Raw genomic sequence first — 21,673 nt, forward strand, 5'->3', positions numbered from 1 at the left:
TAAAGGAAAACTTAAAACGGCTCTAACTAAGTTGTAGTTTTTTTAGAGTGGGAGTTCTCTCGAGTTTTTGTTTTGTGTTTTTTTTCTGCAATATAATTTAGTGATTGCGCAATTGTAGTGCCTTTTTGGCCTCTGTGCCTGCGTCAGTTCTTATGTGAGTGCGAGCGGAGCGGAGTTTGATTGAGCGTGGCGTGTGTGAGAAGAGTGTGGTGTGTTGTCTTGGTGTGCGCGTGCGGTGCGAGTGTGCATAAACAACAACAAATAAACGAACGGGTAAAAACTACGGAATTGATTAGTACGAGTGGAAGTTTTTGATGGGCAACTCGCAAACAAGGCATGAAAACAGAAGGACATCGCAAAGCACTCGTGAAGCAGCGGCACAACGCCATGAACTAATCGAAACAGAAGCAGCGCCCACAACTGCAACTGCAACTGCAACTGCAACTGGAACTGCATCCACGACGAGGCCACAGCAGCAGCAGCAACAAGAACCACCACAGAGACGACAACATTCGCTACCTTCGACAACCTTTGGCTGTGGCGGCAGCAGTAGAAAATCCCTACAGAGACCTCCTGCCCACCCAGAGCCCCAGGCCGAGCCTGAGCCCGAGCCAGTGGCAATCAACAGCATCGGCGTCGTCACAGCTGAGGCAGAATCACAACCAGCAGCAGCTGCTGCTGCCGCATCGACTTTGAGTTGTGCGACAACGGTAGGATTACAGCAGCCGCAGCAGCAACAACAACCACAACCACGCTTGCAGCAGGTTCGTACAATATGGGCCACATGGGCTGATAACACAGTACATATGTATGTATCATATGTACATTTACTGTAGATATGTACTGTACCGATAGAGGTTCCTTTTCCCGCTGTTGTCCACATACTTTTTTGTCATCAGTATTTGTTTATTTTCCGTTGTCTGCTGTAAAAATAAATACTGCGTCATTGGCTGGTGTATGCTTCGTATTTTCCCATCGAATGGGCAGCAAATGAATTACGACGCGGTATGGCTCTGGCTATACTCTCTCCAACCGATCTCAGTTTCATCAAGATTTCCAGGTCACCAAATTCTGGGCTGAAGAGCACATGTTAGGGCTCTTCTGTTAACAGTTAACTTCCGCACTTTTCTAATGTTTTCATTTTGAGTACACAATTTCATTTGCATAAACATATACATATATGTATGCATGTGCGTGTGTGCGTGTGTGCGTGGAGTGTATACATATATATTTCCGCGTTCGCAAATTTCATTGTCATGCTATTTACCGCTGCGCAAATTCTGGCGTCATCAGAATACATACATATATGTACATACATATGTATGGATATATATAACACATACATACATATGTATGTACTGAGCATATAGAGTAAGCGTTATCAAATATGTGTTCTCTCTTTCTTTCATTTTCTTCCATGTGGGAAGGGAATTTCGATCAAAATGTTCGCTCTCTTTTGCCCATTAATCTCAGTTGGGGAACACCGCTCAAAACGAAAAACATCGAAAACATAAAACTAGTGCACATTTACATACATATGTAGTGGCATAAATCATGCATGTGCGCATGTATGCGTAAACATATGGAGGTACAAGTGACCTCACTCAAGGAATGATCGGGCCGCTACAGACGCGGCTTTTCGGGATGGATTCCATGAGACCTTTAAGCGTGAAATAATTCAAGAGCTGCTATCGGAGAGATTCTTTCTAGAAATGCCCCAGGCAGTAGACACATACATATAACGTTATCTTGAACAAACCCACCAACCACCCTCCCAGCCATCGCCTGTGGATTACACACCTGACCAGTTTCGTGGGACACCACTGTGCAGCCGTATGTGTGTGTGTGCGCCGTCTCGCTCGCTCGCTCGTTTTTTTTACGTTGCGCTCAGCTGTTCGACGATCGTTTTTGGCGGCGGCTGCTTTGAAATAAATAAATATTCACAAAAAGACACAAGTTTTCTGCACAATTAACTTTTCTAATTTCTCGCCCTCTCTCTCTCTCTCTGAATAAAGCAGCTTTCCACCTGGAGCCTTGGCAGTCTTAGCGGCGGGCGCGTTAATTGGAGCTTTTCGGCGGCTCGCAATTCCTTTCGGCATCGGAACAAGGCGACACGCAAGAGGTACGACAGACCAGTCCGTCCGTATTTTAAAATCCTAGTGGCAGTCATATTAATATTGTTCTAAAATTTTGTTCCAGCTCGACATCGCTACAGGGCTTCCGTCGCAGAAAAACGCAATGGCACCGTCCACTGACGAATTCAATATTTAGCTCGCATTTCAAGGAAGCCAGCCGCAACGAACAGTTCCAGATTGAACATCTTGTGGCGAAGGGAGCCTTCGGTGTGGTCTTCAAAGTGTGCAATAGGACGGACAATAGTTCGTGCTATGCCCTCAAAGTTCTTAAGAAATCAAAGGTAAGGTTCCTCGACGACAGATACAGACTCTCTGGTTCAAGTATTTTTGGTAACTCTCGATTTACGCATTGCATTGCAGCTAATCGAGGACAACAGCGTGCGACAGATAAAGGACGAGGCAGATATTCAGAAAGTCTGCGGTCATCATCCGTTCATCGTGCAGCAAATAGATCTGTGGCAGAACCGTCACAATCTTCACATTCGTATGTTGACTTAGAATGTTGCATCCTTTCATCATTTCGCAAACAATTGACCCCTGATTCTCTCATCTCTACTGCAGTATCCGAATACATACCGAATGGCGAATTGTTCTCGAAAATTGTCCACTTCTCCATTGACCTAGTGCGCCTGTACATTGGAGAGATTGCACTAGCAATCGGTGAGTTATTGAATGGCGGATTGATTGTCCGGCTGTGAATCATCTTCCGATAGCGAAAAGCAAATAACAAATTGCAAAAGCGTTAGCAATAGCCCTGATTAGACCCCTGATTATACCCAATCATACATGAGCACTTTCCCGTATTGACCTGTGGCTATTCCCTTACAGATTTCCTGCACAACGCCGGCATCATCTATCGCGATGCGAAACCAGAGAACATTCTGCTAACGCAACAATTTCACATCAAGCTGACGGACTTCGGGCTTAGCAAGTGGCTCAAACTGGGTGCAAATACGCGCACCATTTGTGGCACTTTCAAATACATGGGTACGATCTGAACCAACTTTAAGCAAACAAACAAACAAAAAACAATTACCAATAAAAACCAACAAAACACTTGTGTTTAGCTAGTAAGAGACGCCGATCCATCGATCCAAATCAAATTCAAACCGTTCGAAGAAGGTGTTGAGTTTGCCTAAAAAGGAAAACCCACACAAACCCCATACAATCTAGCAGCAGGGAACAAAAGCAGTATAGACAAATAGACAGCGCAGGAAAGGGCAGAACAGGACAGGCCGCATACGGCATACCATATAGAAACTAAGTTGAATGTAAATAAGAATCCAAATACAGGCAATTACGGGCAGAAGATAATTGAACTGAAAGCAATCTGTGAGCAGACCTAAAGTTAAATAAGAAAGGGAAACATTCTGTGGCAAGGGAGAGCAAGAACAGCAGAGCCCTCAAGCATCCATCCTTCAAGAAAGTACCTCCCTTAAGCACTGTGAATAGCACTGTATATCACGATGAACGCACGCTCGCAAGTGTTCGACCTGACTATGGAGGGTCTGCAGGTGGACGAGGCGGTGACCACCATCTTCCAGACAGTACTCTTCCATCGTTGCCTCGGCAAGTTCATGTACACGGGCGACGCCCAGTACTCGATCGGTACTGTCGGCTACACGGATGTCGACTGCAACTTCATTGACTTCACCTATGTGTGCTGCACCTCCGACAGCTTGACGCACAAGGTGAAGCGAGCCATCAACCTGTTCAGTGAAAAGCTGCGCTCCAACGAGAGCTGCGGCTCGGGGCAGATAAGCCTGGAGTTCTTTCAGAAGAAGAAGAACCGCTGGCCGTTCCCGCAGGAGTCCATACCGTGGGAGGTGTGGACGGTGCACCTCGATCTGATCAAGCACGAGAACGAGGACGAGCGGCAGCTGTGTCGCGAGAACGTCTCAGATCTCCTAACCGAAAAAGTCATATACATTACGGAGCTGATGAATCGGCACGACTATGTGCCCAAGACACCCAGCCAGAGCGAGCTGGACCTGATCTTCGACACATCCTTCCCCGATGTTCAGCCGTATTTGTTTAAGTTCGATTACTCCACCTCTGGCTCGGCAGCACCCTCCATGGGCAATGCCATGAAAAAGATCATCAAGGAGACGCTCGCAATGTGACTGGCTAAAGCAGGAGCTGGAGCCCGAGTTTTACTACTGTAGAAATACCAAGACAAGTGAACGAATAATACAAATTCAAATCGGAATACGAAGCCCGCGACCGAGAACTTTAACATTTTGTGACTATTATTTCTTAGTTCTGGAAACGTACAGTTTCAAGGCTTCAAGTGTTTCGTTGCGTTCCAAATCAGAGCCATTTTTAATGCTGATAGGAGTACGAAGTAGTTAAATATTTATTGTGTACCCCCCCCGAGCCGGAGCTTCAATATATTATGTAAAGGGACTCCCTTTGGACTCCTTCAAAGCTCGCTTTGTTACTACTTTTAGTTGTTAGTTATTGATTATTTTGTTAGTGCAGATACGAATCTGATGCGGTAGAGTGCCAGAAATTGCAATATGCAATATGTAGAAAGATCCATCATCCATCTTCAGATTATTCAGTGCTAAAGCTTGAGGAACTTTCATTCGAGTTATCTGCTAATGTATCGGCTATAGTCCCTTCCCTCGAGAGAGGAGGTACACTGCGTGACCTATCGTTTTTATATTTTCAAGCCCCTTGTGCCGCTTCTTAGTGCAGTCCAGTTCTTAGTGAGCGGTGCGATCTGTAGCACATCTGTATCTGTAGAGCATATAGAGTATCGCTTCGCTGTTTGTATTTACAATCATTAAATGGTTTTTAATCAGAAGAGTTTCGAGCTGTAGAGGTAGAGATAGAGATAGGAGTAGGAGTAGGGCCAGTCCCTTTAGAAAATGTTTGTTTTAGTGTGTTCCATGCATAAGAGTAGGACGGATATAGAGCCAGAATGGATGAGAGCGCTGTAGCAGGAGGTATAGGATTTATGGTCTACTTTTTCTTTAATCACAAAACTGAGTGAAATGTATTGAAGCAGAAAGAAACAAAAACCGAAACCGAAACCGAAACAGATACAGAGTTTTACTCATTGATGGACCAAGTGTTAAAGTAAAAGTAAAAGTAAAAGATACATTAGTTTTGATCAGTAATTGTATCGATTAATCTGCGTTAGATACTGGCTAATTAAACAACAACAACAACAAAATCTTAGGCTAAACTCATTCATTAGTGGGCCAAACACCCCACCAATCAATCAATCAAACGGCCCACGCGTGTCTCTTGCTCCAAAGCTTATCTTGAGCACTCCTAGACCTAAGTGAAAAAGTATCTATGTATCTGTATGCGTACATTTAAGTGTGGATTCGGTGCGGCAGTCGTCAATCTTCAATCGTCAAGCTTTTCCATTCAAATGGCTGCTGGCAGGCACCACTAACTATAGTTGCTTGAACTAACGTGTTACTTAATTAATAATATGTTATCGATCCGTGTAAAAAAAAAAAATGATAAATATGCAAAGAGAGGAGTGAGAGAATGAGAGGACGGCGGTAATTATTTTGAAATGATTGTGATTGTACTTGTAGTGATTAAATTATAGTTTTAGCAAGTACCAGACGAAAGAGAAGAGAGAGGAGAGGAGAGGAGAGAAGAGAGCTGTATGATAATTCCTAGAAGTTCTACTAACTTGAAACTACGCCCGAAGCTGAAGAGCATTCAAATTGATGATCGATCCATTGGGTCTGAATGGGAAATGAACTCAAAGCTCGCTCAAAGATGGCTGAAAATATGATATGGATATGCGCAGATGGATATGACAAGACGATAATACTGTCTCCTGCTATGGAAAAGATCAGTAGCAGATCAGAGTGGTGTGGTGTGGTGCCTGCCTACAGAAGCATCACAAAAATCTGTTGCACTTGGAACTTGTGTACTTTTGCATGGTGTTTTTTAGTTTATTAAATTTAATTAGCGATTGGCGCGACTGGCGACTGGCGCACCGAATCGAATCGAATTGAATCGAACGAACGTATGTCTGTATCTATGTAAATCGATGTCATGTCTGTATGTATGTGTGTATGTCCAAGCTATAAACGTAAACAACAACCAACCATAAACCATAAATGTACTTTGCAATTAAACAATTATTTGTAAAATCGAATTAAGCAGAATAAAACCTTTGAATCACACAGAACCTGAACACAAATTAGAAATGTAATTGGCCTTGATTTTGATCAATTTAATCCAATAAACCGTAAACCATAAGCCATGATCCATCCATTCAAAATCATACTAAATCCTCTTTAGAAATTCCATATTTAGCTGAGTTTTCGAATCGTTTGGAATCGATTCGAATCCGATATCCTACCGATAGTCTATCTCGTATGTAGATAGCATAGCTGTAATCAAAATTAATGGATTTCCGATAGCCTTGCCCCTCCCCCACTTATCCTTATATCCCTATATCCTTCATCAGTCCACTCTTCGGTTTGCCGAAGAACAAAATACTATTCATAGTTGATTGTTTTTGGTTATTATTTTGTTTATTTGTTTTCTTCCTTCACCAAAAACTGTTTTGTCGGGTGGGTAAACGTTCGCTCTCTTCGCTCTCATCTCATTCCAGCACCCGAAATACTATGCGGCGAACCCTACGGTCATGCAGTGGACTGGTGGGCCTTGGGCGTCATTGCCTGTCAGATGCTAACGCAGAAGGTAAGCGAGCAAAGTCGGTAGCCAGTAACCAGTAATTCCCATTGAGAATGTGTGAGCATGTGCCATGTCGGTAATCTAATTTAAACTAATCTGGTCTGGTCTGGTCTGGCCTGCTGCGATCCATCTATCGTAAAACGCATTACGAAGTGGAACTGGTTTGCAGGTGCATGTTCGGCGCATCTATGGGGAATACTTGATACTCTCCGACTCTGTAGAACTGTACAGCTGTACAGCTGTAGAACTGTAGAGCTGTAGTGGTGTGGATCGGGTCTGTAATTCGACCACACCACGGATGCAGCTTACGGATAGCGCCATTGACTGAGCCACTAATAGACGGCGTAGACAGAGGACAGACGACAGACTGCTTCCAACTGGTGCCTGTTGAAGTCTGTAATTCTGTAATTGGACAAGCCAAAGCCAGTTGTAGTTACATATGTATTTAGATCTCAGCCAATTGTCGCTTATAATTGCTGTTCAATTGAGAGGGAGGATAGAACCCAACCGCAAGGTTTCCCAAAGCTCTTTGAGGATTTATCAATGGTGTGTGTTTTTGTTTTTGTTTTTGTTTTTTTTTTTAATTTTTTCGCTTTTTATTTAAGAATTTTCTCAGTCTATATAAAATCATATATATATTTCTGCTCATATATACGCTATACCACTATCATCGTATTAAATGTAGTTTCATTAATTTAAAACTCAATTCAAAAAAAAAGGGTGAATTTCATTTATAATATTATTAATTAGTAATTATTAATATTATACCATACATCCGATATCCGATGCCTGCCTGCCGCCTTTCGTTGCTGCTGCTGCTGCTGCTGCTGCTGAATGGGATCATCATCGTACACAGGGGAGGAACCTACTCGTAGAGAAAGATACATAGTTGATAGTGTTGTGTTAGGGGGGGATACAGGATCTAGGGTGGGATGTAGATGTGGGTGTGGGTGTGGGTGTGGGTGTGGGTGTGTTGTTGTCTTGCAATGACTAAAATTTAATTAAAATTACATTAATTAAATTTAATTTATAAGTATAACTTTATGCCATCTTAGCGGTTTGTCCTGTTTGTTTTGTTTTTTTATTGTTATTGTTATTGCTATTTGTATGTTCCTTGCATCCCTTGCATTCCATTCTATTGTGTGTGCGTGCTCCGCTGCGGGGATTCAATCCCGATCTTCGCTTTGATGGACTGTGGATTATCTGGATCTTCGTATTTATGGATTTTTGTTTGTTCTGCTTTTGCTCTCCTCTCCACTCCACTCTCGACACTATCGTTTACAACTAAGAATACCACTAACTACGATCGTAATATTAAGGCGCTGGATGACAGTGGTGACAGTGGTGCTCGGGGGTCTAGGAATTGGGGTCTAGAGGTGTACGGGGGGCTGAAGATTGCCGTTCGGGTACGCTGCGGTTTAAAGGTTTAAGGGTGTAAAGCTCTCTCTCTCTTTCTCTCTCTCTCTCTCTCTCTCGCTCTCTCGCTCTCTCGCTCTCTCGTTCTATCTCTAGTTGGAAACGTTCTCCTTGGATTCGCTGCTCTCATCCGACTCCTTGGACTCGGAAGACTCCTCATTCTTCGACTCGGACTTCTCCTCCGACGACTTCTTTGGCTCGGCGACAGTGGGAAGAGGTGCTGCTGGAGCTGGGGCTGGAGCTGCAGCAATGGGCTGAGCAACTGGTGCTTCATCAATCTTCTTGGCTTCGGCAACTGGAGCTGCAGCTACCTCTGGCACGGTCTCCTCTGGCAGGGTCTTGGCAATGGTATCGGAAGCCACGGGAGCTGTCTGGCTCTGTTGCTCCTTGGCAGGCTCGGCAGCCACCACCTCGGGGATGTTCTTCAGGACCTGTTCTTCGGGCTTGCTGGCCTGCTGGGGATCGGCTGGGGCTGACTTGGCTTGGGCAGCCAGAGCGGCGGGTGCAGCGGCGGGCGTGATGCTGCCTGGGGCTACTCCGCCCTCAATCGACTTCTTTTCTGGCTGTGAAACGACTGGAGTTATCACCTGGATGTTGGTCTCTGACTTGGCAGCTTCTGCTGGAGCGGCGGTCGGAAGAGCAGCTGGAACTTCAGGTACCGAGGAGGCAGCCTCTGGTGCAGCAGCCTTCTCGTCCTTTTGCTCGACTTCGCTGATTCGCTCTTGGCGGGCGGGCTGCTTCTCAGGGGTCAGGGCTTCCTTCTCGGCATCGGCGGCAGCAGCGGGAGCGGCGATGGCTGGCTCTTCGGCAGACTTGGCGTCAATCTTGGGCTCCTGGGACTTGACCTCATCGACAAGCTGCTTCTGGACCTCGGCATTAGCGACTGGCGCTGGGGCCTCCACCAATGGAATGGCCTTGGGGGCCTCGATCGGCTCCTCCTCCTCGGTGCGGGCGGCCTTCTCCTGCTTCTTCTCGGCCTCGACAGGTGTGTCAATGGGCTGGGTCTGGGTCTTGGTCTGGGGCTCCTCAGGGGCAATCGGCAGCTTCTTCTCGACAGACTTGACCTCATCAGCATTGACCTTCTCGGGTATGGCCGGAGCAGTTTCCACATCGGGGGCGCTCAACTTGAGCTCTGTCTTGGCTGGCTCAGCGGATGCGGATGCTGCTGCTGGAATGCTGGCAGCAGGCTCGAGAGTGGCGACGGGTGCGGCGGGAACAGTTTTGGCATCGATTTTGGGCTCCAGTGGTTTCTCCGCGAAGGGCTCCGGCTTGAAGGGAGCCGGCTCAATTGGATTGGTCTGGACAGTCTTGCCCAATAGCTCAGCCTTGGATCCGGCATCCGGCTGAATAGCCACCTCCTCATCGGGAACCGGGAGCGCCCATACAGTGACCAGGCATACGGTGGCCACGAAAAGCAGTTGACACTTCATTCTGCAACGAGACACACCCACAAGGCACACAAAACAGAGAGAGAAGATAGTGTTTAATAATGGTATAAGATATATCTATATATGTATCTATAGCATTCAGAAAATGTCACAAAAACTGTGGCTGTCACTGTGACTGTGACTGTGACTGTGACTGTGACTGTGAGTGGTACATATATCTTACAGCCTGCTGCAGACTGGACTGGGCAAGGTGGTGCCATCCCCACACTTGCTCTCTTTCGAGGACCATCCGCTTGTCAGTATGCAACGTAAAACGTTTGCCATCTTTTTCAAGCGCTTACCAAGCGCGCGACACCACCTTTAAGTAATTTCATCTCTGGGCTGGATGGGCTGGATGGGCTGCATGGGCTGGATGGACTGTTCGGTAATTGAAATATTATTACATCAGTTGATTGCCAGCCAGCCTGCCAGCCTGCACAATGGTCTGGTCTCGGTCTCGCCCCCCAATCTGGACTTTCTATTCCGTTTGAATTCGCTTCGCCATTCCATTCCATTCATCATCCGATCCGTGCTTCAGCGTTACGTCTTCCGCCCCATCCCATCCCATCCCATTCCATTCCATTTTTTTGAAAAACGTTCTTTTGTAATTCGATTAAATCAAATTTTACCGCGCTCTCGAGAACTGGCGGAAAATTACAATTGAATTCGGTTGCGGGTGGGTTGCACAGTTCGTGGACCTTATGCCCGGTCTGCGGCTTGCGGCTTGTGGATTGTGGCATGAGGCGTGTGGCGTGTGGCGGGTGTCGTGTGGCATGGCGCCACATGGCAGAAGCGAGTCGGGAGAGTCCCCTGTCCTGTCTTATGTTTCTAAACCCATCTCTAATTATGGATCTTCTGACGATTGGCCCACATTTGCATCGATTAACGATCTGAAGACACAGGGCTTTGGCTGTGGCTTTCAGTATTCAAATTCATATAATAATTCGGACGGACTGTGGCTTTGCGACTTTGTGCAAATTTGTGCGCTGCTCTGCTCTGCTCATTTCCTTATGCTAATTATTTTGGTAGCTTTATTTTGTTGTTGGATTGGATTAGCAATAAAATCGATTCGACACAAATTAAAGAAATCATCAAAAAACTAACGGCTCTTCCTAGACCCAGACACGACCTAAATCGGTTCGATTCGATTCGATTGGATTCTGTCTTGATCTGTCGCATTCCTGAAGATTGTTTTTGGTTTCATAGTGGCCTCACAGATCGGATCAGCTCCGATTAGAGTGCCGTGCCCGCCTAAAGAGAGTTTTGACGATTCCAGGGGGGACCTAGATTTCTGTGTCGTGTGGCGTGTGTCTGCATTTGTATTATGTAACGCGCCGGGCATTAAATGTATCTCAAAGTATGCGGTACGATACGATACGATACGATCTTTGTAATTTATGAGCAGAGCCTGTCAGCTGAAACTGCATTTAAGTCTAAAGCCAAGTCTAACAACCAAGAAAATCCGAAACTCGTTTCGCACAAACGTTGCCAGCCACAGCCGCAGCAGAAAAGAAGGGTGGAGGGTGGTGGGTGGAGGGTGGAGGGTGGAGGGGGAAGGGGCAACACAAACGGGTCCCCGAGAGGCATTTAGATACATTTTGTGTATTTAAAGGATCTGCAGATGCAGATAAGGCACATTCAGGTGCAGTCCGTCGGGCAGTCAGCCAAGATATTCGGTATAGGATTTCAATTTTTGTGGTCCTTACTGGGGGGATGGAAGCCCCAATCCCCAACCTCCAACAGCCAATCCCCAACAACCCAATCCCCCACCCCGAACACCAATACTCACCTCTGGCTTATGTCGAAGTAGCTGCAGTAGTTTGGTTTAGGAGATTGAAGACCGTCGTTTGGTTCTGGCACTTGGTTCTGTTCTGAGTATCGCACAGATACGTTTGTATCTTTGTATTCGTTTATGAAATGGCGATTTGGGAATGTTCTCGAGTTTCGTTTCGCGTCCTGCTGCTGCAACACACGCACAAAAGTGTAAAAAAATATTTGAAAAAAAAGATGTTGTATTAGAGACTGTGTTAAAAGTAGTTGCAGTAGTAGTAGCGGGTAGTATCTGTGATTAGTAGGAGGAGGTTCTTAATCCGCTGCGCTGCGTGTTCTCACCGGTCAGTTTCAAGAAACACTTTGAGTGGATGCCAGCCACACGGGGCGTTTATATACCACTCGCCGCGCAGATCACGGACGTCTGACGCTGACGTCGACAGAGGCAGCAGTAGCGGCAGCAGCAGAGGCAGCAGCAGAGACAGCAGAGGCATATACAGCGAGAGTTCAGTACTAGGCACGAACATCGGCGGCACACAGACAACGACAACGACAACGACAACGACGACGACGACGACGACGACACGGGGCAGAATCAGAAGCAGCGGCAGAGAAAGATACATTTACAAAGATACAAAGGTACAGATGCACACACACACACACATGCGTATGTCGTGTGTAGTGTGTAGTGTGTCGTGTGTCGTATGTCGCACGTCGGGCTTGGCAGGATCCACCACCACTGGATGCCACTCTTTTTGTAAGTCAATGTCTAAGCCGGAGCTCTTTCACCATAAATAGCAAACTGTTTGGATCGTTGTCTATTTTTAAAGCCTCAGCGATTTGTAAGACTTGCAGAGACCGCGCAGGGCAGACAGAAAGCCAGAGGACGAGAAGACCAGAAGACCAGAAAGGAGGTAGGTGGTAGGGGGTAGGGGGTAGGAGGCTAAGGCTGTAGCTATTTATAACCTAACTAGCCAGGATCGCTAGCCGCTGATCGATTGCCATAAGCATCATTAAACGCAGCACGATTTTCAAATGGAGTTGAACCGATGATAACATCAGCAATCAGCCAGGACCAAAGAAAAATGCTTAATTGAGGTTCATCACAGAGTGGAGAGGTGTTCGGTGGAAGATGTACGCTGTTCGTACGGGGGAAACCGGTATGGACATGGACATGGGCTACAAGGAATAAGTATAGACGAGGCGACTAAACGTTGCATCTACTTCTACAAGAACTTTGCTGCTTTGCAGAGGAGAGATCCATTGTACGATGTACGATGTACGATGCACGAGGTGCGGGGCATGAGGCACGGTGCTAAGTGCATCCATCGATCTACCCAGGGAACATCATTAACATAATCAAAGCTGGGGCCTCTCGCTCTCGCTCTCTCTCTCTCTCGCTCTATCAATCTCTTCTTCTCTGCAGACATTTCTTTTCCTTTGGCTCTGGCTCTGGCTTTGGTTCTGGCTTTGGCTCTGCCAGTCGATTCCAGTGGTTGGTCGGTTGGTCAGTCGCCCATTGGCCATCGGTCGATTGTAAATATGTATATTGCCGATCGATCGTTGATTATCTTAGAATGATAAATGCCTTTGGGGCGGCCTTAAAAGGCTTCTCGACGCGGGACGCGGGACGTGGGACTGGGGATTCTTTTTATAGACACTGCCAGACCATCCATGAAAAGGATAGATTGGTGGGGGCACGGGCACCCATGGAAATTTTCCATTCCATTCCATAGAATGGCTGGGCTGGCCGCCAAGCTTCCAAAAATCTATCCCCCAGCTTCTCTTCCACGCTTCCACACTTCCACACTCTCTCCTCTTGATTTTTGGTCGCTTTTAATGTGGCTCTCTAAAATTAGGCACCCACGAAGCTCGAGTGTAAAGAGACCCGGCAGCCGAAAAATGGAACCGACACAACGAAGATACACACCACACGGACACACAGCAGAGATACGACACACAGTTACAGATACAGATACAGATACAGATACAGGCACAGGCACAGGCACAGGCAAGGGAGACCTGTATCTAAGGCCATGCAATCGTTTAACGGAAAGTTCTGGTAGAGCTCTTTATTGAGGCGTGCTTTGATTGGGTTTTGAAATACTCTGAGACGGGATGGTAATGGATATGGACGGTCTCGGTCTCGGTCTCGGTCTGGGGTCTGGGGTCTGGGATAGTAACAGGCAAAAGCAAAGATAAGAAAAAGGGAAACCCAATTTAAATCCGAGCTCAGCATCTGGCTACTTTTATTTTATTATTTTATGGTAATCTTGAGTTTCGGTTTTTATGAGGCCCTCTGAGGAAGGATTACCGAGGGGACTACCTGTGCGCTGACCATGGATCCGGCAGCTACTGGTTGCTCTGACAGCATTATTACTGGGAATATCTATTGCAAAGCCAATAAACCAGTAAATAAATACACAAAGCAAATAATAAATAATAAATATTTTGAAAATAGTACCTAGAATACAGAACCCACCGAATACCTTTACGACCAGCAGCGGTTCAGTTTCATGTACACTTTGAAGGCTGGCCGGCGCCAGCTGTGGCTCTGCCTCCTCGGCCTCCTCTGCCTCCTCTGCCTTCGTCGTCACGAAAAATGAATCTCATAAATATTTGCGTTTGGAAAAATCATGCATAATTGCAATTATTAAGTTGCTCAATGATTTCCATGGATAAAATGGCTTGGGCAACAACAACAGCAACAACCACAACGACAATGCCCAGAGCTGTTCATGGAAAATGCATTCACGCGAAAAACAACGTATTCTAATGTTGCGGGGCTACTCGTAGTACACCGATGCCCGAGCCCCCCCCCCCCCCCGCCCCCGATCAGTTCTGAGTGGGGATCCAGTCCCCACTGTGGGGAACGGAGCACCCTTTTGTGGTGGATCCCTGAGAAGGGCGTTGCCAAAAGTTAGAAGAATCCGCCACACATCGCCACAATCGCACAACAATGAAGCCAAGACGAAGGGCCGATTGAGGGCATCAAGCGACATATGTAGATATAAAACGAAGAAAATCCAAAGACGACCAGAACGAAGGTACACGCAGATGCTGATGCAAGCCTAGAGATTCGCAGCAGCCAGCGGCCAAATCCAATGCAACATCCTCATCATCATCCAAGCCAAGTGGCATGGGAAGGAGCGAGAACCAGAACCAGAACCAGAACCAGAATCAGAACAAGAACAAGAGCAATAGCATTAAAATCGGGCTAGCACTTGGCTTAGAGTCAAGTGGCCGGTTAATGGTCGCATTGGGGCCTGTCTCTGGGTATTTTCTTGCGACATTTTTATGCTTTCGACTTGCATAAATATTTGCTGTTTGCAGAGAGGCCCATCCACCCGGCAGCCGGCTAAGAGGCCAAAGAGCTCCTCTGCCCGCCACTGCCACAGACAACACACAGCGCAGCGACCGCAACAGAAAGCACGAAAGCAGCAGGCAGGCAGCAGGCAGGCAGCAGGCCGGCAGGCGGACAAAGCAATAAATTTTTGCAGTGCGGCACGGACTCGGACTCGGACTCGGATTCTGATTCCGAGCTGGACTTGGACTTGGACTTGGACTTGGAATTGGTTTGGGCAATGGAGAGGAGCGCGGATTGGACTGAAGCCAAGTCCGCAGACAGAGCTGTTGGGAAGGGATGGGGCTTGGGATCGGCATGGGGACGGGGGTGGGGTACTGCTGCTATCATGTAATATAAAATTCGCATGCGTTGCAAGCAACATTAACATTGTCGTAGACTCAACAGCGCAGACTCAGCGACAGGGGCAGGGGCAGGGGCAGCCGCAGCACTATTATCATCGGCATCATTATCATTATCATCCTGCAATATAATTACACAGGACAACAAACAACTGGGATTTTTATGTGATGCATATACATATATGTATATATGTATGTACATATCTCCATATGGCTAAGAATTTATTTCGATTTGCTGAACAACAAAAATCAATCGACCATTCTTTTGAAAAACTTTGTCGCACAGTGTTAAGAGCATTGCTGATTGCTACATGCCACAACAACATGCAGACACGCATACGCAGCCACACCACACTCTCATAGATACACACTTGCAACACACAAGAGCTCAACAGCGCAAGCGCACTCGCCGCTTAACTTTGCTGACCATGTACCCATGTAGCCAAGTAGCCATCTAGCCATGTACATACATATGTACATATATGGCTGTGGCTGCCGCCTAGACCAGAGACCAGCGACCATCGACTAGCGACCATCGACCATCGACCAGCGACCAGGGATCCACAAAGGCAACGCGTCGCCCTTGTATCTTATGGATGCGTCGAATACATAACTCTTTGTTATTGGCCTTGAATGTCCTAAGCACGGAAAAGAGGTCATTGTCGCATAATACACCACCACCACACACTGCCCATCCAGACAGAAGTCCAGAAGCAGCCCAGAAGCAGCCCAGAAGCAGAACTGGTGGACAACGCCAGAGACAGAGCTCTGCTCTCTCGCTCCCCCATGGGAGCAGAGCAGCGAAATCTATGCAATCTGTGCACATACATACATATGTATGTACATACATACATACATACCTAGATATGACATACATACATAGATATGCGCACATACACTTTTTTCAATTCTTCCCTTCTTCTGTTTTAAAATTCCTAATTAATGTCAGCACGCATTTTAATGACTGTAATTGAAGTGTTATTTTCTTGGCCCTTTCTGCAAAAGAGACATGTCCATTGTCGATTTTCCATTAGCCATTGTCCATGCCTATGATCACGGACCTCGAACCTTGAGCTTTGAGGTCTGCCTTCTGTAATTTGGCGACTGGAGGCTAGACGCTGTCTGTGTGTGCAAGTGGCCTTGCAGTCTCGATTTGACTGATTGGGGAAATGTGGTGTGTTTATGCCAATACAATTGTTTTTCGATTTAATACAGTCGAACTTCCGTAGGAAGCCTTTTTTCCTGAATTTTTCGCGTTTTTGTTGTCTCTCTCCTTTTGTACCAGCTTCTTCTTTCATCTCCCGCAATAATGACTGACGTATTGCATCATCCTATAGTCATCTCTTTCAGCAATTCCTTTGTGATCTTTCTTCTACTTCTCTCTCACAGACAAGGTGGTCCGATAACTCTCGTTCGGGTCTTATTTTACGCTCAGCACTACTGAGAGCGCGTTGACGTCGCTTTGTTGAGAGAGAGAAGAGCGCAGTTTGCTGTTGCGCGTTGCGAGTGCGGACCACCTGAGACGACTCTCTTTCGCTCTTTCTCTCTCAGATTACGTACTACTCTTTACTGCGTAGTTGCCGTCTTTGCCTATTGATACCCCTCTTCCTTGCTTCTGTGATTCCACTATAATTCCTGCTCAACGACTACAGATACGTTATAATTGTATGAAACACCGACCCATACGAAAGTTATCTGCTGAGCAATGCACCAAGGACAGTGGCACGCAGACCATTTCCTGCAGAGCTCTCGGGTCTGCATCGCCCTTATTCAAGCCTTCTGTCAGCCTCCAGCCTCCAGCCTGCAGCCTCCAGCCTCATCAGCCGAATTGTCAGAGACAGCAAGAACAAGTAGAAGTACAAGTATAAAAAACGTAGCCATTTGAAATTTAATCTTTTGCAGACTGTTGTTCTTTGTTTGTCGGTTAATTTCTTGTCGACCTGTTGATTGTGTTCGGCTGACTATGCAAGATACAAGATACAATATACAAATGTACAGCACAAGTACATGGAGTACTAGAAGCCGCATCATGGATCAAGACAATTAACTGTGGACATTAATTCTAGGAAATATAAAAATAATTATCACTGCGAAAAGGTTTTTCAGTCGTTTCTATTCACTCAAACCTGGTCGGTCGTGGGGCAGAGTAATTGGCCAACCAGCCAACCAGGAGGGGCGGCCAGTGGCAGGTGGGCGGAGGAGCGACCGATGACTTTTGCCAGTTCAAAGAAAATATGAACCATCCTCCATCTCCATCTCCATGCATGGCATGGCATGGCATAACAGATGCTGCGGATGAATCGGATTATTCCTCAAATTCTGTGGCAGTTCTGGCAGTTTGGCGGTCAGTCCGACGCTCACGTGCCGGCAATTACAATTACCATGCGTCACATTATCAGCGACAGAAGTGACAAATAGCAGCAGTAGCACAATAGGCAGAAATACACACATCAGCAAAATACTGATGGAATACGTACAGATATACATGTACATACATATCTCTATATAGAAATTAATGAGAATAAATGGCAAATGGGTGCTAATGCGGGAGGGAACCAGAGCAGAATCATTGGAGCGCTCATCTCATTTCACAACTTGTTTTTGAATCAACGAACCAGGAAGGTGGCATCCATCCGCCAGTGCCAGTGCCAGTGCCATTGCCAGTGCCAGTGCCACTGCCGCTACCTCCCCCCCAACTGCCTAACTGCCACTCCTTGTCTGTTGTCTCTTGCCTGCTGGATCCGATCCCTTCCCCCCGACCACACATGCCTGATCGCCTCGCCTCCCCTCCCCTTCCCTTTCCTTCCACTGATCATTACCTCGTCGTTCGTCGCTCGTCGCTCGTCACTCGTCACTCTGTTTCTGCCTGTGATTTAATTTAATTTTTCTAAGCACAAAACCTAAACTGTTTCACTTTGTCAACTTGTCGCTGTTTGTCAGTTTGCGGCCACAGCAGCCGTAGCAGTCGTAGCAGCCACAGCAGCCACAGCAGCCACAGCCATTGATTAAGCTTAATTTGTTGCTTCAAATGCAGGTCAAACCTTTCGAAATCTCTCGGCATTAGGCTAATGTCTAATGCATTCCCTCCTCCCTCAGCTGAAGATTTATTTACCAGTGTGGATGGATGTGTGGAGCATCTGCAGGGGTGGCCTGGGGTGCACATGTACTCCACTCCTCACCTTGACTTTTGTTGTCACAGCCACTGTGTGGAATGACTCATTGGAATCATTGGCTCATTGACATACATATGTACGTATGTACATACGATCATGTATGGATGATGGATGATATGCGTTGAGAAAGTATAGATTTATTTCCATTCGTATTCTAACGCTTCCTATTCAAATGCTCATCATTTTACTTTATCGCTTCAGCAGCAATTTTTATGCTCACAATTTCGTTGGTATTGCCTGCATGTATACATACATACATACATATGTACATGTGTTTGTCCAAATCCTAAATGTAACGCTCTCACACGCATAGCCAAAACCCGCAGCTGCACACGCACACAGCGATGCGTTCCGTTTTTGCATTGGGCGCGTCGCATCGCGTGATCTTCCAATTCCCTTTTGCTCGACTTCTTTTCGCGGAGTTGAGTTAGTCGGAAAAAATTCTAGCTGAAACCAACCGCAGACCGCCCGCTATCCATTTAAAACACGTTGTCAAATACCCTGTAAACCACCAATATTAACCCATATATTAAATGTACAATCAGTATAAAAGATAATACAGTCCACTAATGCTCGTTGTGGTTAAGTTCAAGTGCGTGCAATACCCCATCCTCCTACGTAAATCCTCATCTTATTTTCAAGTGCAGCAGCAGCAGCAGCAATAGCAATAGCAATACTTAATTATATGCTGTTCAGTGTCAGTAAGTGCCCCCCTTTTTTACATAACAATTGCGTTCCCTCAAACTGCATAAATGTGCTGAATTTTTTGACTTTATATTCCATGTGAAGTTCAGAGTATATTCGGACTCTGCGACTGTATGAAACGAGCATCGAGATGCGCTACGAAATGCACTTAATTGCAAAATCCGATACACTTCTAATTTCCTTATTTAACTCCAGCATTTTCATATTTTCTAAACACTGGCGTTTAGCATGTGGAAAACTTGAACGTAGTAAGTGTGAGTGCGAGCACTACCTACTATATGGTATACACCACAACCAACAACGACAGACATTTCACAAGCACAGCAACAACAGCAACAGCAGAGGTTTTCTATTTCTATTTTAAAAGTAGTCGACCGCTAATTGAATTCAATTTGCATGCATTAGTGGCCCCATCGAGCAGAGGAGAGAAGAGTCCAAAGCTAAGCTGAGGAGGAGGTGTATCTGTCTCATCCATCCACCATCCACCAACCACTACTCTGCCTCGTACGAGGCTCATTGACCCTCCTCCTTAGTTCTCCGAAAGCTGCTTCTCCTCACACTCCTTCTGAGTGGAGCCGTTTCTGCTGATAGATGAATCCATCCTTCTATAGATCAATCTCAGCTCCATCTCTGGATAGTACTGGAGACACTTGACAAGGTCATGCTCGGTGCTTTGGTGCTTTGGTGCTTCGCCGATTCAGTGCTCCGAAGTTAGGAGCTCTAATTATTTGTACAGCAAATAACCGAGCAGCCGTGAATATCGTTGTCACCTGTCACCTGTCCCTTGTCCCCTCTGTCCGTGGATCTGCTCTGATTTGATCTCTGACGTTTTTTTGATTTGCGTATTTGCGTGCTGTTCCAAATAAGTAGTTCAGTTGTTTAGATAATGATTAGGGTAGTGGCTTCCATGTGGCTGCCATGTGTCATGGCTGCGAGCTAGTGACTAATTTTTGTGCGCTGTTTCTTTCTTTTTTGTCGTTGCTCAAAATTGAAACAACGCTTATGGTATCCAGCCCATAAGGGCGTTCGGACCGAAAGTGACCATCGGCAGCAGCAGCCAGAAATCAATAAGCATAACAGGTTGCATGTTGCAGGTTGCAGGTTGCAACAGGTCTTCTATTTATAGTCTGCAATTCTTATAGCTTTCGAACCATAGCTTTCTTGGCTAAAATTGGAATCGCTCAGAGTACGGTGTACGGTACGGGAGTACGGGGTATATGCTGTTTCTAGTTTCTTGACGCGAACTTTCTGCTTTCTGCTCCACCATTGCAGTGTCCCAACATTAAGCAATACCTTCTGCGCCAACGCCGGGAGGAGAGCTTGGGTACGGCAGACACGGCAGATGGCTTGTCGAATGCCCCCTCCATTGCGCAGATCAATGGCTGCCTGCAGGACAGGAGGAGCAGCGATAGCGAAGAAGAGTTCCTCCCAGGCGCAGTACGCAGTCTCGAACATGAGGGACAGGATGTGCTACGAAAGCTGCTCGCCATAGATCCGCGACAACGGATTCGCAGTGTGATGGCGCTGCAAAGGATTGCTCTTTACAAGGGATACAAACTGACCTCGAAGCAGCTGCTGAGCGTAAGTTCCATACGGGGAGATTACATCCGATCCGAACGTAAGGCCTTCAACGTTTAATGTTTCGACAGCTTTCTCCACTGGGCATTATTACCAGAGACGGCATCCGGGTCTACGAAGACAGCCAGTTTGATCCAATATCCAGCCAGTTGGCGATCAAAGCATTCCAGGACTTCTGACTTGGGTAGCCAGGAGACACTTGTTACAGCTCCAGCTTTAGCTCCAGCCATATTTACAAAATTCTAAAACCTGCACAGTACCCATCGGCCCGCCGGATGTGTCCCGATGATAATCTGAATATTTCTAATTATTTTAAAATATTTTTTTATAACTAATGATTGTTGCTTGCTTGCGGGAATTTCCAAATTGTATTGTTTTTAAAGATTTTCTTGGAATAATTAGAACAAATTTTACAATTGATTAAATTTGAGTTATTCCTCAGCCTGTCTTGCCCTGCCCTGACCTGCCGAAGATAATGGCAGCTAAGCTGGAAGATAAATATTAAAAAAAGAAGCAAAGTAAGGTTTAGGGTACTTGTGTGCAGAACATGAAGTACAGTTCAAGGTAGAGCTCTACTAGCCTTTTCGCAGTATTCTCTGCGCTAGGAGAGTTTTCAATTTTCTGTCGAAAAATGCAAAAGGCATTCCACGTGGAGTACGCCTAGGCCTTAAGAAGACAAATTTTAATTTTTATATGTTGAAGTCCGGGGAGGTAGCGTGGTGTATTGAGCTTCCGCTTCCTTCCTCACATGAACTAGTAGTATTTGAAAGTTCCACCCAAAAGCTGCAACAGCTGCTTGAAAGCTTTGCCAAACACTCTCTTGGCACTCGTTCTCTTGCACTCGCTCTCTTGGCGCAAGTCTTCGGCAGCAGAGAAAAAACCGGGAGTGGGAGATTGAGAGGGAGAAAGGGAAAGGGACAGAGAGTGAAGTTCCTGTGGTGCTGCTGGAAATTGTTGCAGAGAGGCAACAACAGCAGCAGCGCAGTTAAAAAAATTCTTTAACAATAAATACACACACATTCATATGTACATACAGTACGTGTCGTACATACACATAGATGTAGAGGTAAATCGCGATACGTGAAAA

General features: G+C 46.2%; 2 protein-coding genes across 3 annotated transcripts; both read left to right on the forward strand.

Annotated features, from left to right (window-relative positions):
• The first annotated feature begins 72 nt into the window (after window positions 1-72).
• On the forward strand, window positions 73-21,006 carry LOC6601715 (serine/threonine-protein kinase S6KL). 2 transcript variants are annotated; one of them, XM_026991202.1, is made up of 9 exons: window positions 73-764; window positions 2,016-2,122; window positions 2,200-2,416; window positions 2,496-2,619; window positions 2,697-2,795; window positions 2,964-3,122; window positions 6,730-6,818; window positions 20,281-20,589; window positions 20,658-21,006. In XM_026991202.1, the coding sequence occupies exons 1-9, from the start codon at window positions 315-317 to the stop codon at window positions 20,763-20,765; spliced, it is 1,662 nt and encodes a 553-aa protein (XP_026847003.1). In that variant the 5' UTR covers window positions 73-314; the 3' UTR covers window positions 20,766-21,006. The 2 variants fall into 2 exon arrangements, with proteins under 2 accessions (XP_026847003.1, XP_002026773.1); XM_002026737.2 differs by having other exon boundaries at window positions 2,019-2,122.
• Window positions 3,139-6,312, forward strand: LOC113566271 (autophagy-related protein 101). The gene has a single exon (XM_026991203.1). The coding sequence runs from the start codon at window positions 3,602-3,604 to the stop codon at window positions 4,256-4,258; it is 657 nt and encodes a 218-aa protein (XP_026847004.1). The 5' UTR covers window positions 3,139-3,601; the 3' UTR covers window positions 4,259-6,312.
• Window positions 21,007-21,673: the final 667 nt, after the last annotated feature.

Source organism: Drosophila persimilis, unplaced genomic scaffold (assembly GCF_003286085.1).
Source record: "Drosophila persimilis strain 14011-0111.01,24,50 unplaced genomic scaffold, DperRS2 tig00000653-arrow-arrow-pilon, whole genome shotgun sequence".
Classification (NCBI taxonomy): domain Eukaryota; kingdom Metazoa; phylum Arthropoda; class Insecta; order Diptera; family Drosophilidae; genus Drosophila; species Drosophila persimilis.

Excerpts from the sequence above, each read along its gene's own strand:
- LOC113566271 (XM_026991203.1), top strand. The coding sequence starts at position 3,602 with ATGAACGCACGCTCGCAAGTGTTCGACCTGACTATGGAGGGTCTGCAG.
- LOC6601715 (XM_026991202.1), top strand. The coding sequence starts at position 315 with ATGGGCAACTCGCAAACAAGGCATGAAAACAGAAGGACATCGCAAAGC. Across the intron at positions 2,796-2,963 it reads AGAGATTGCACTAGCAATCG|ATTTCCTGCACAACGCCGGC; the intron begins GTGAGTTATTGA and ends ATTCCCTTACAG. Across the intron at positions 6,819-20,280 it reads GTCAGATGCTAACGCAGAAG|TGTCCCAACATTAAGCAATA; the intron begins GTAAGCGAGCAA and ends CCACCATTGCAG.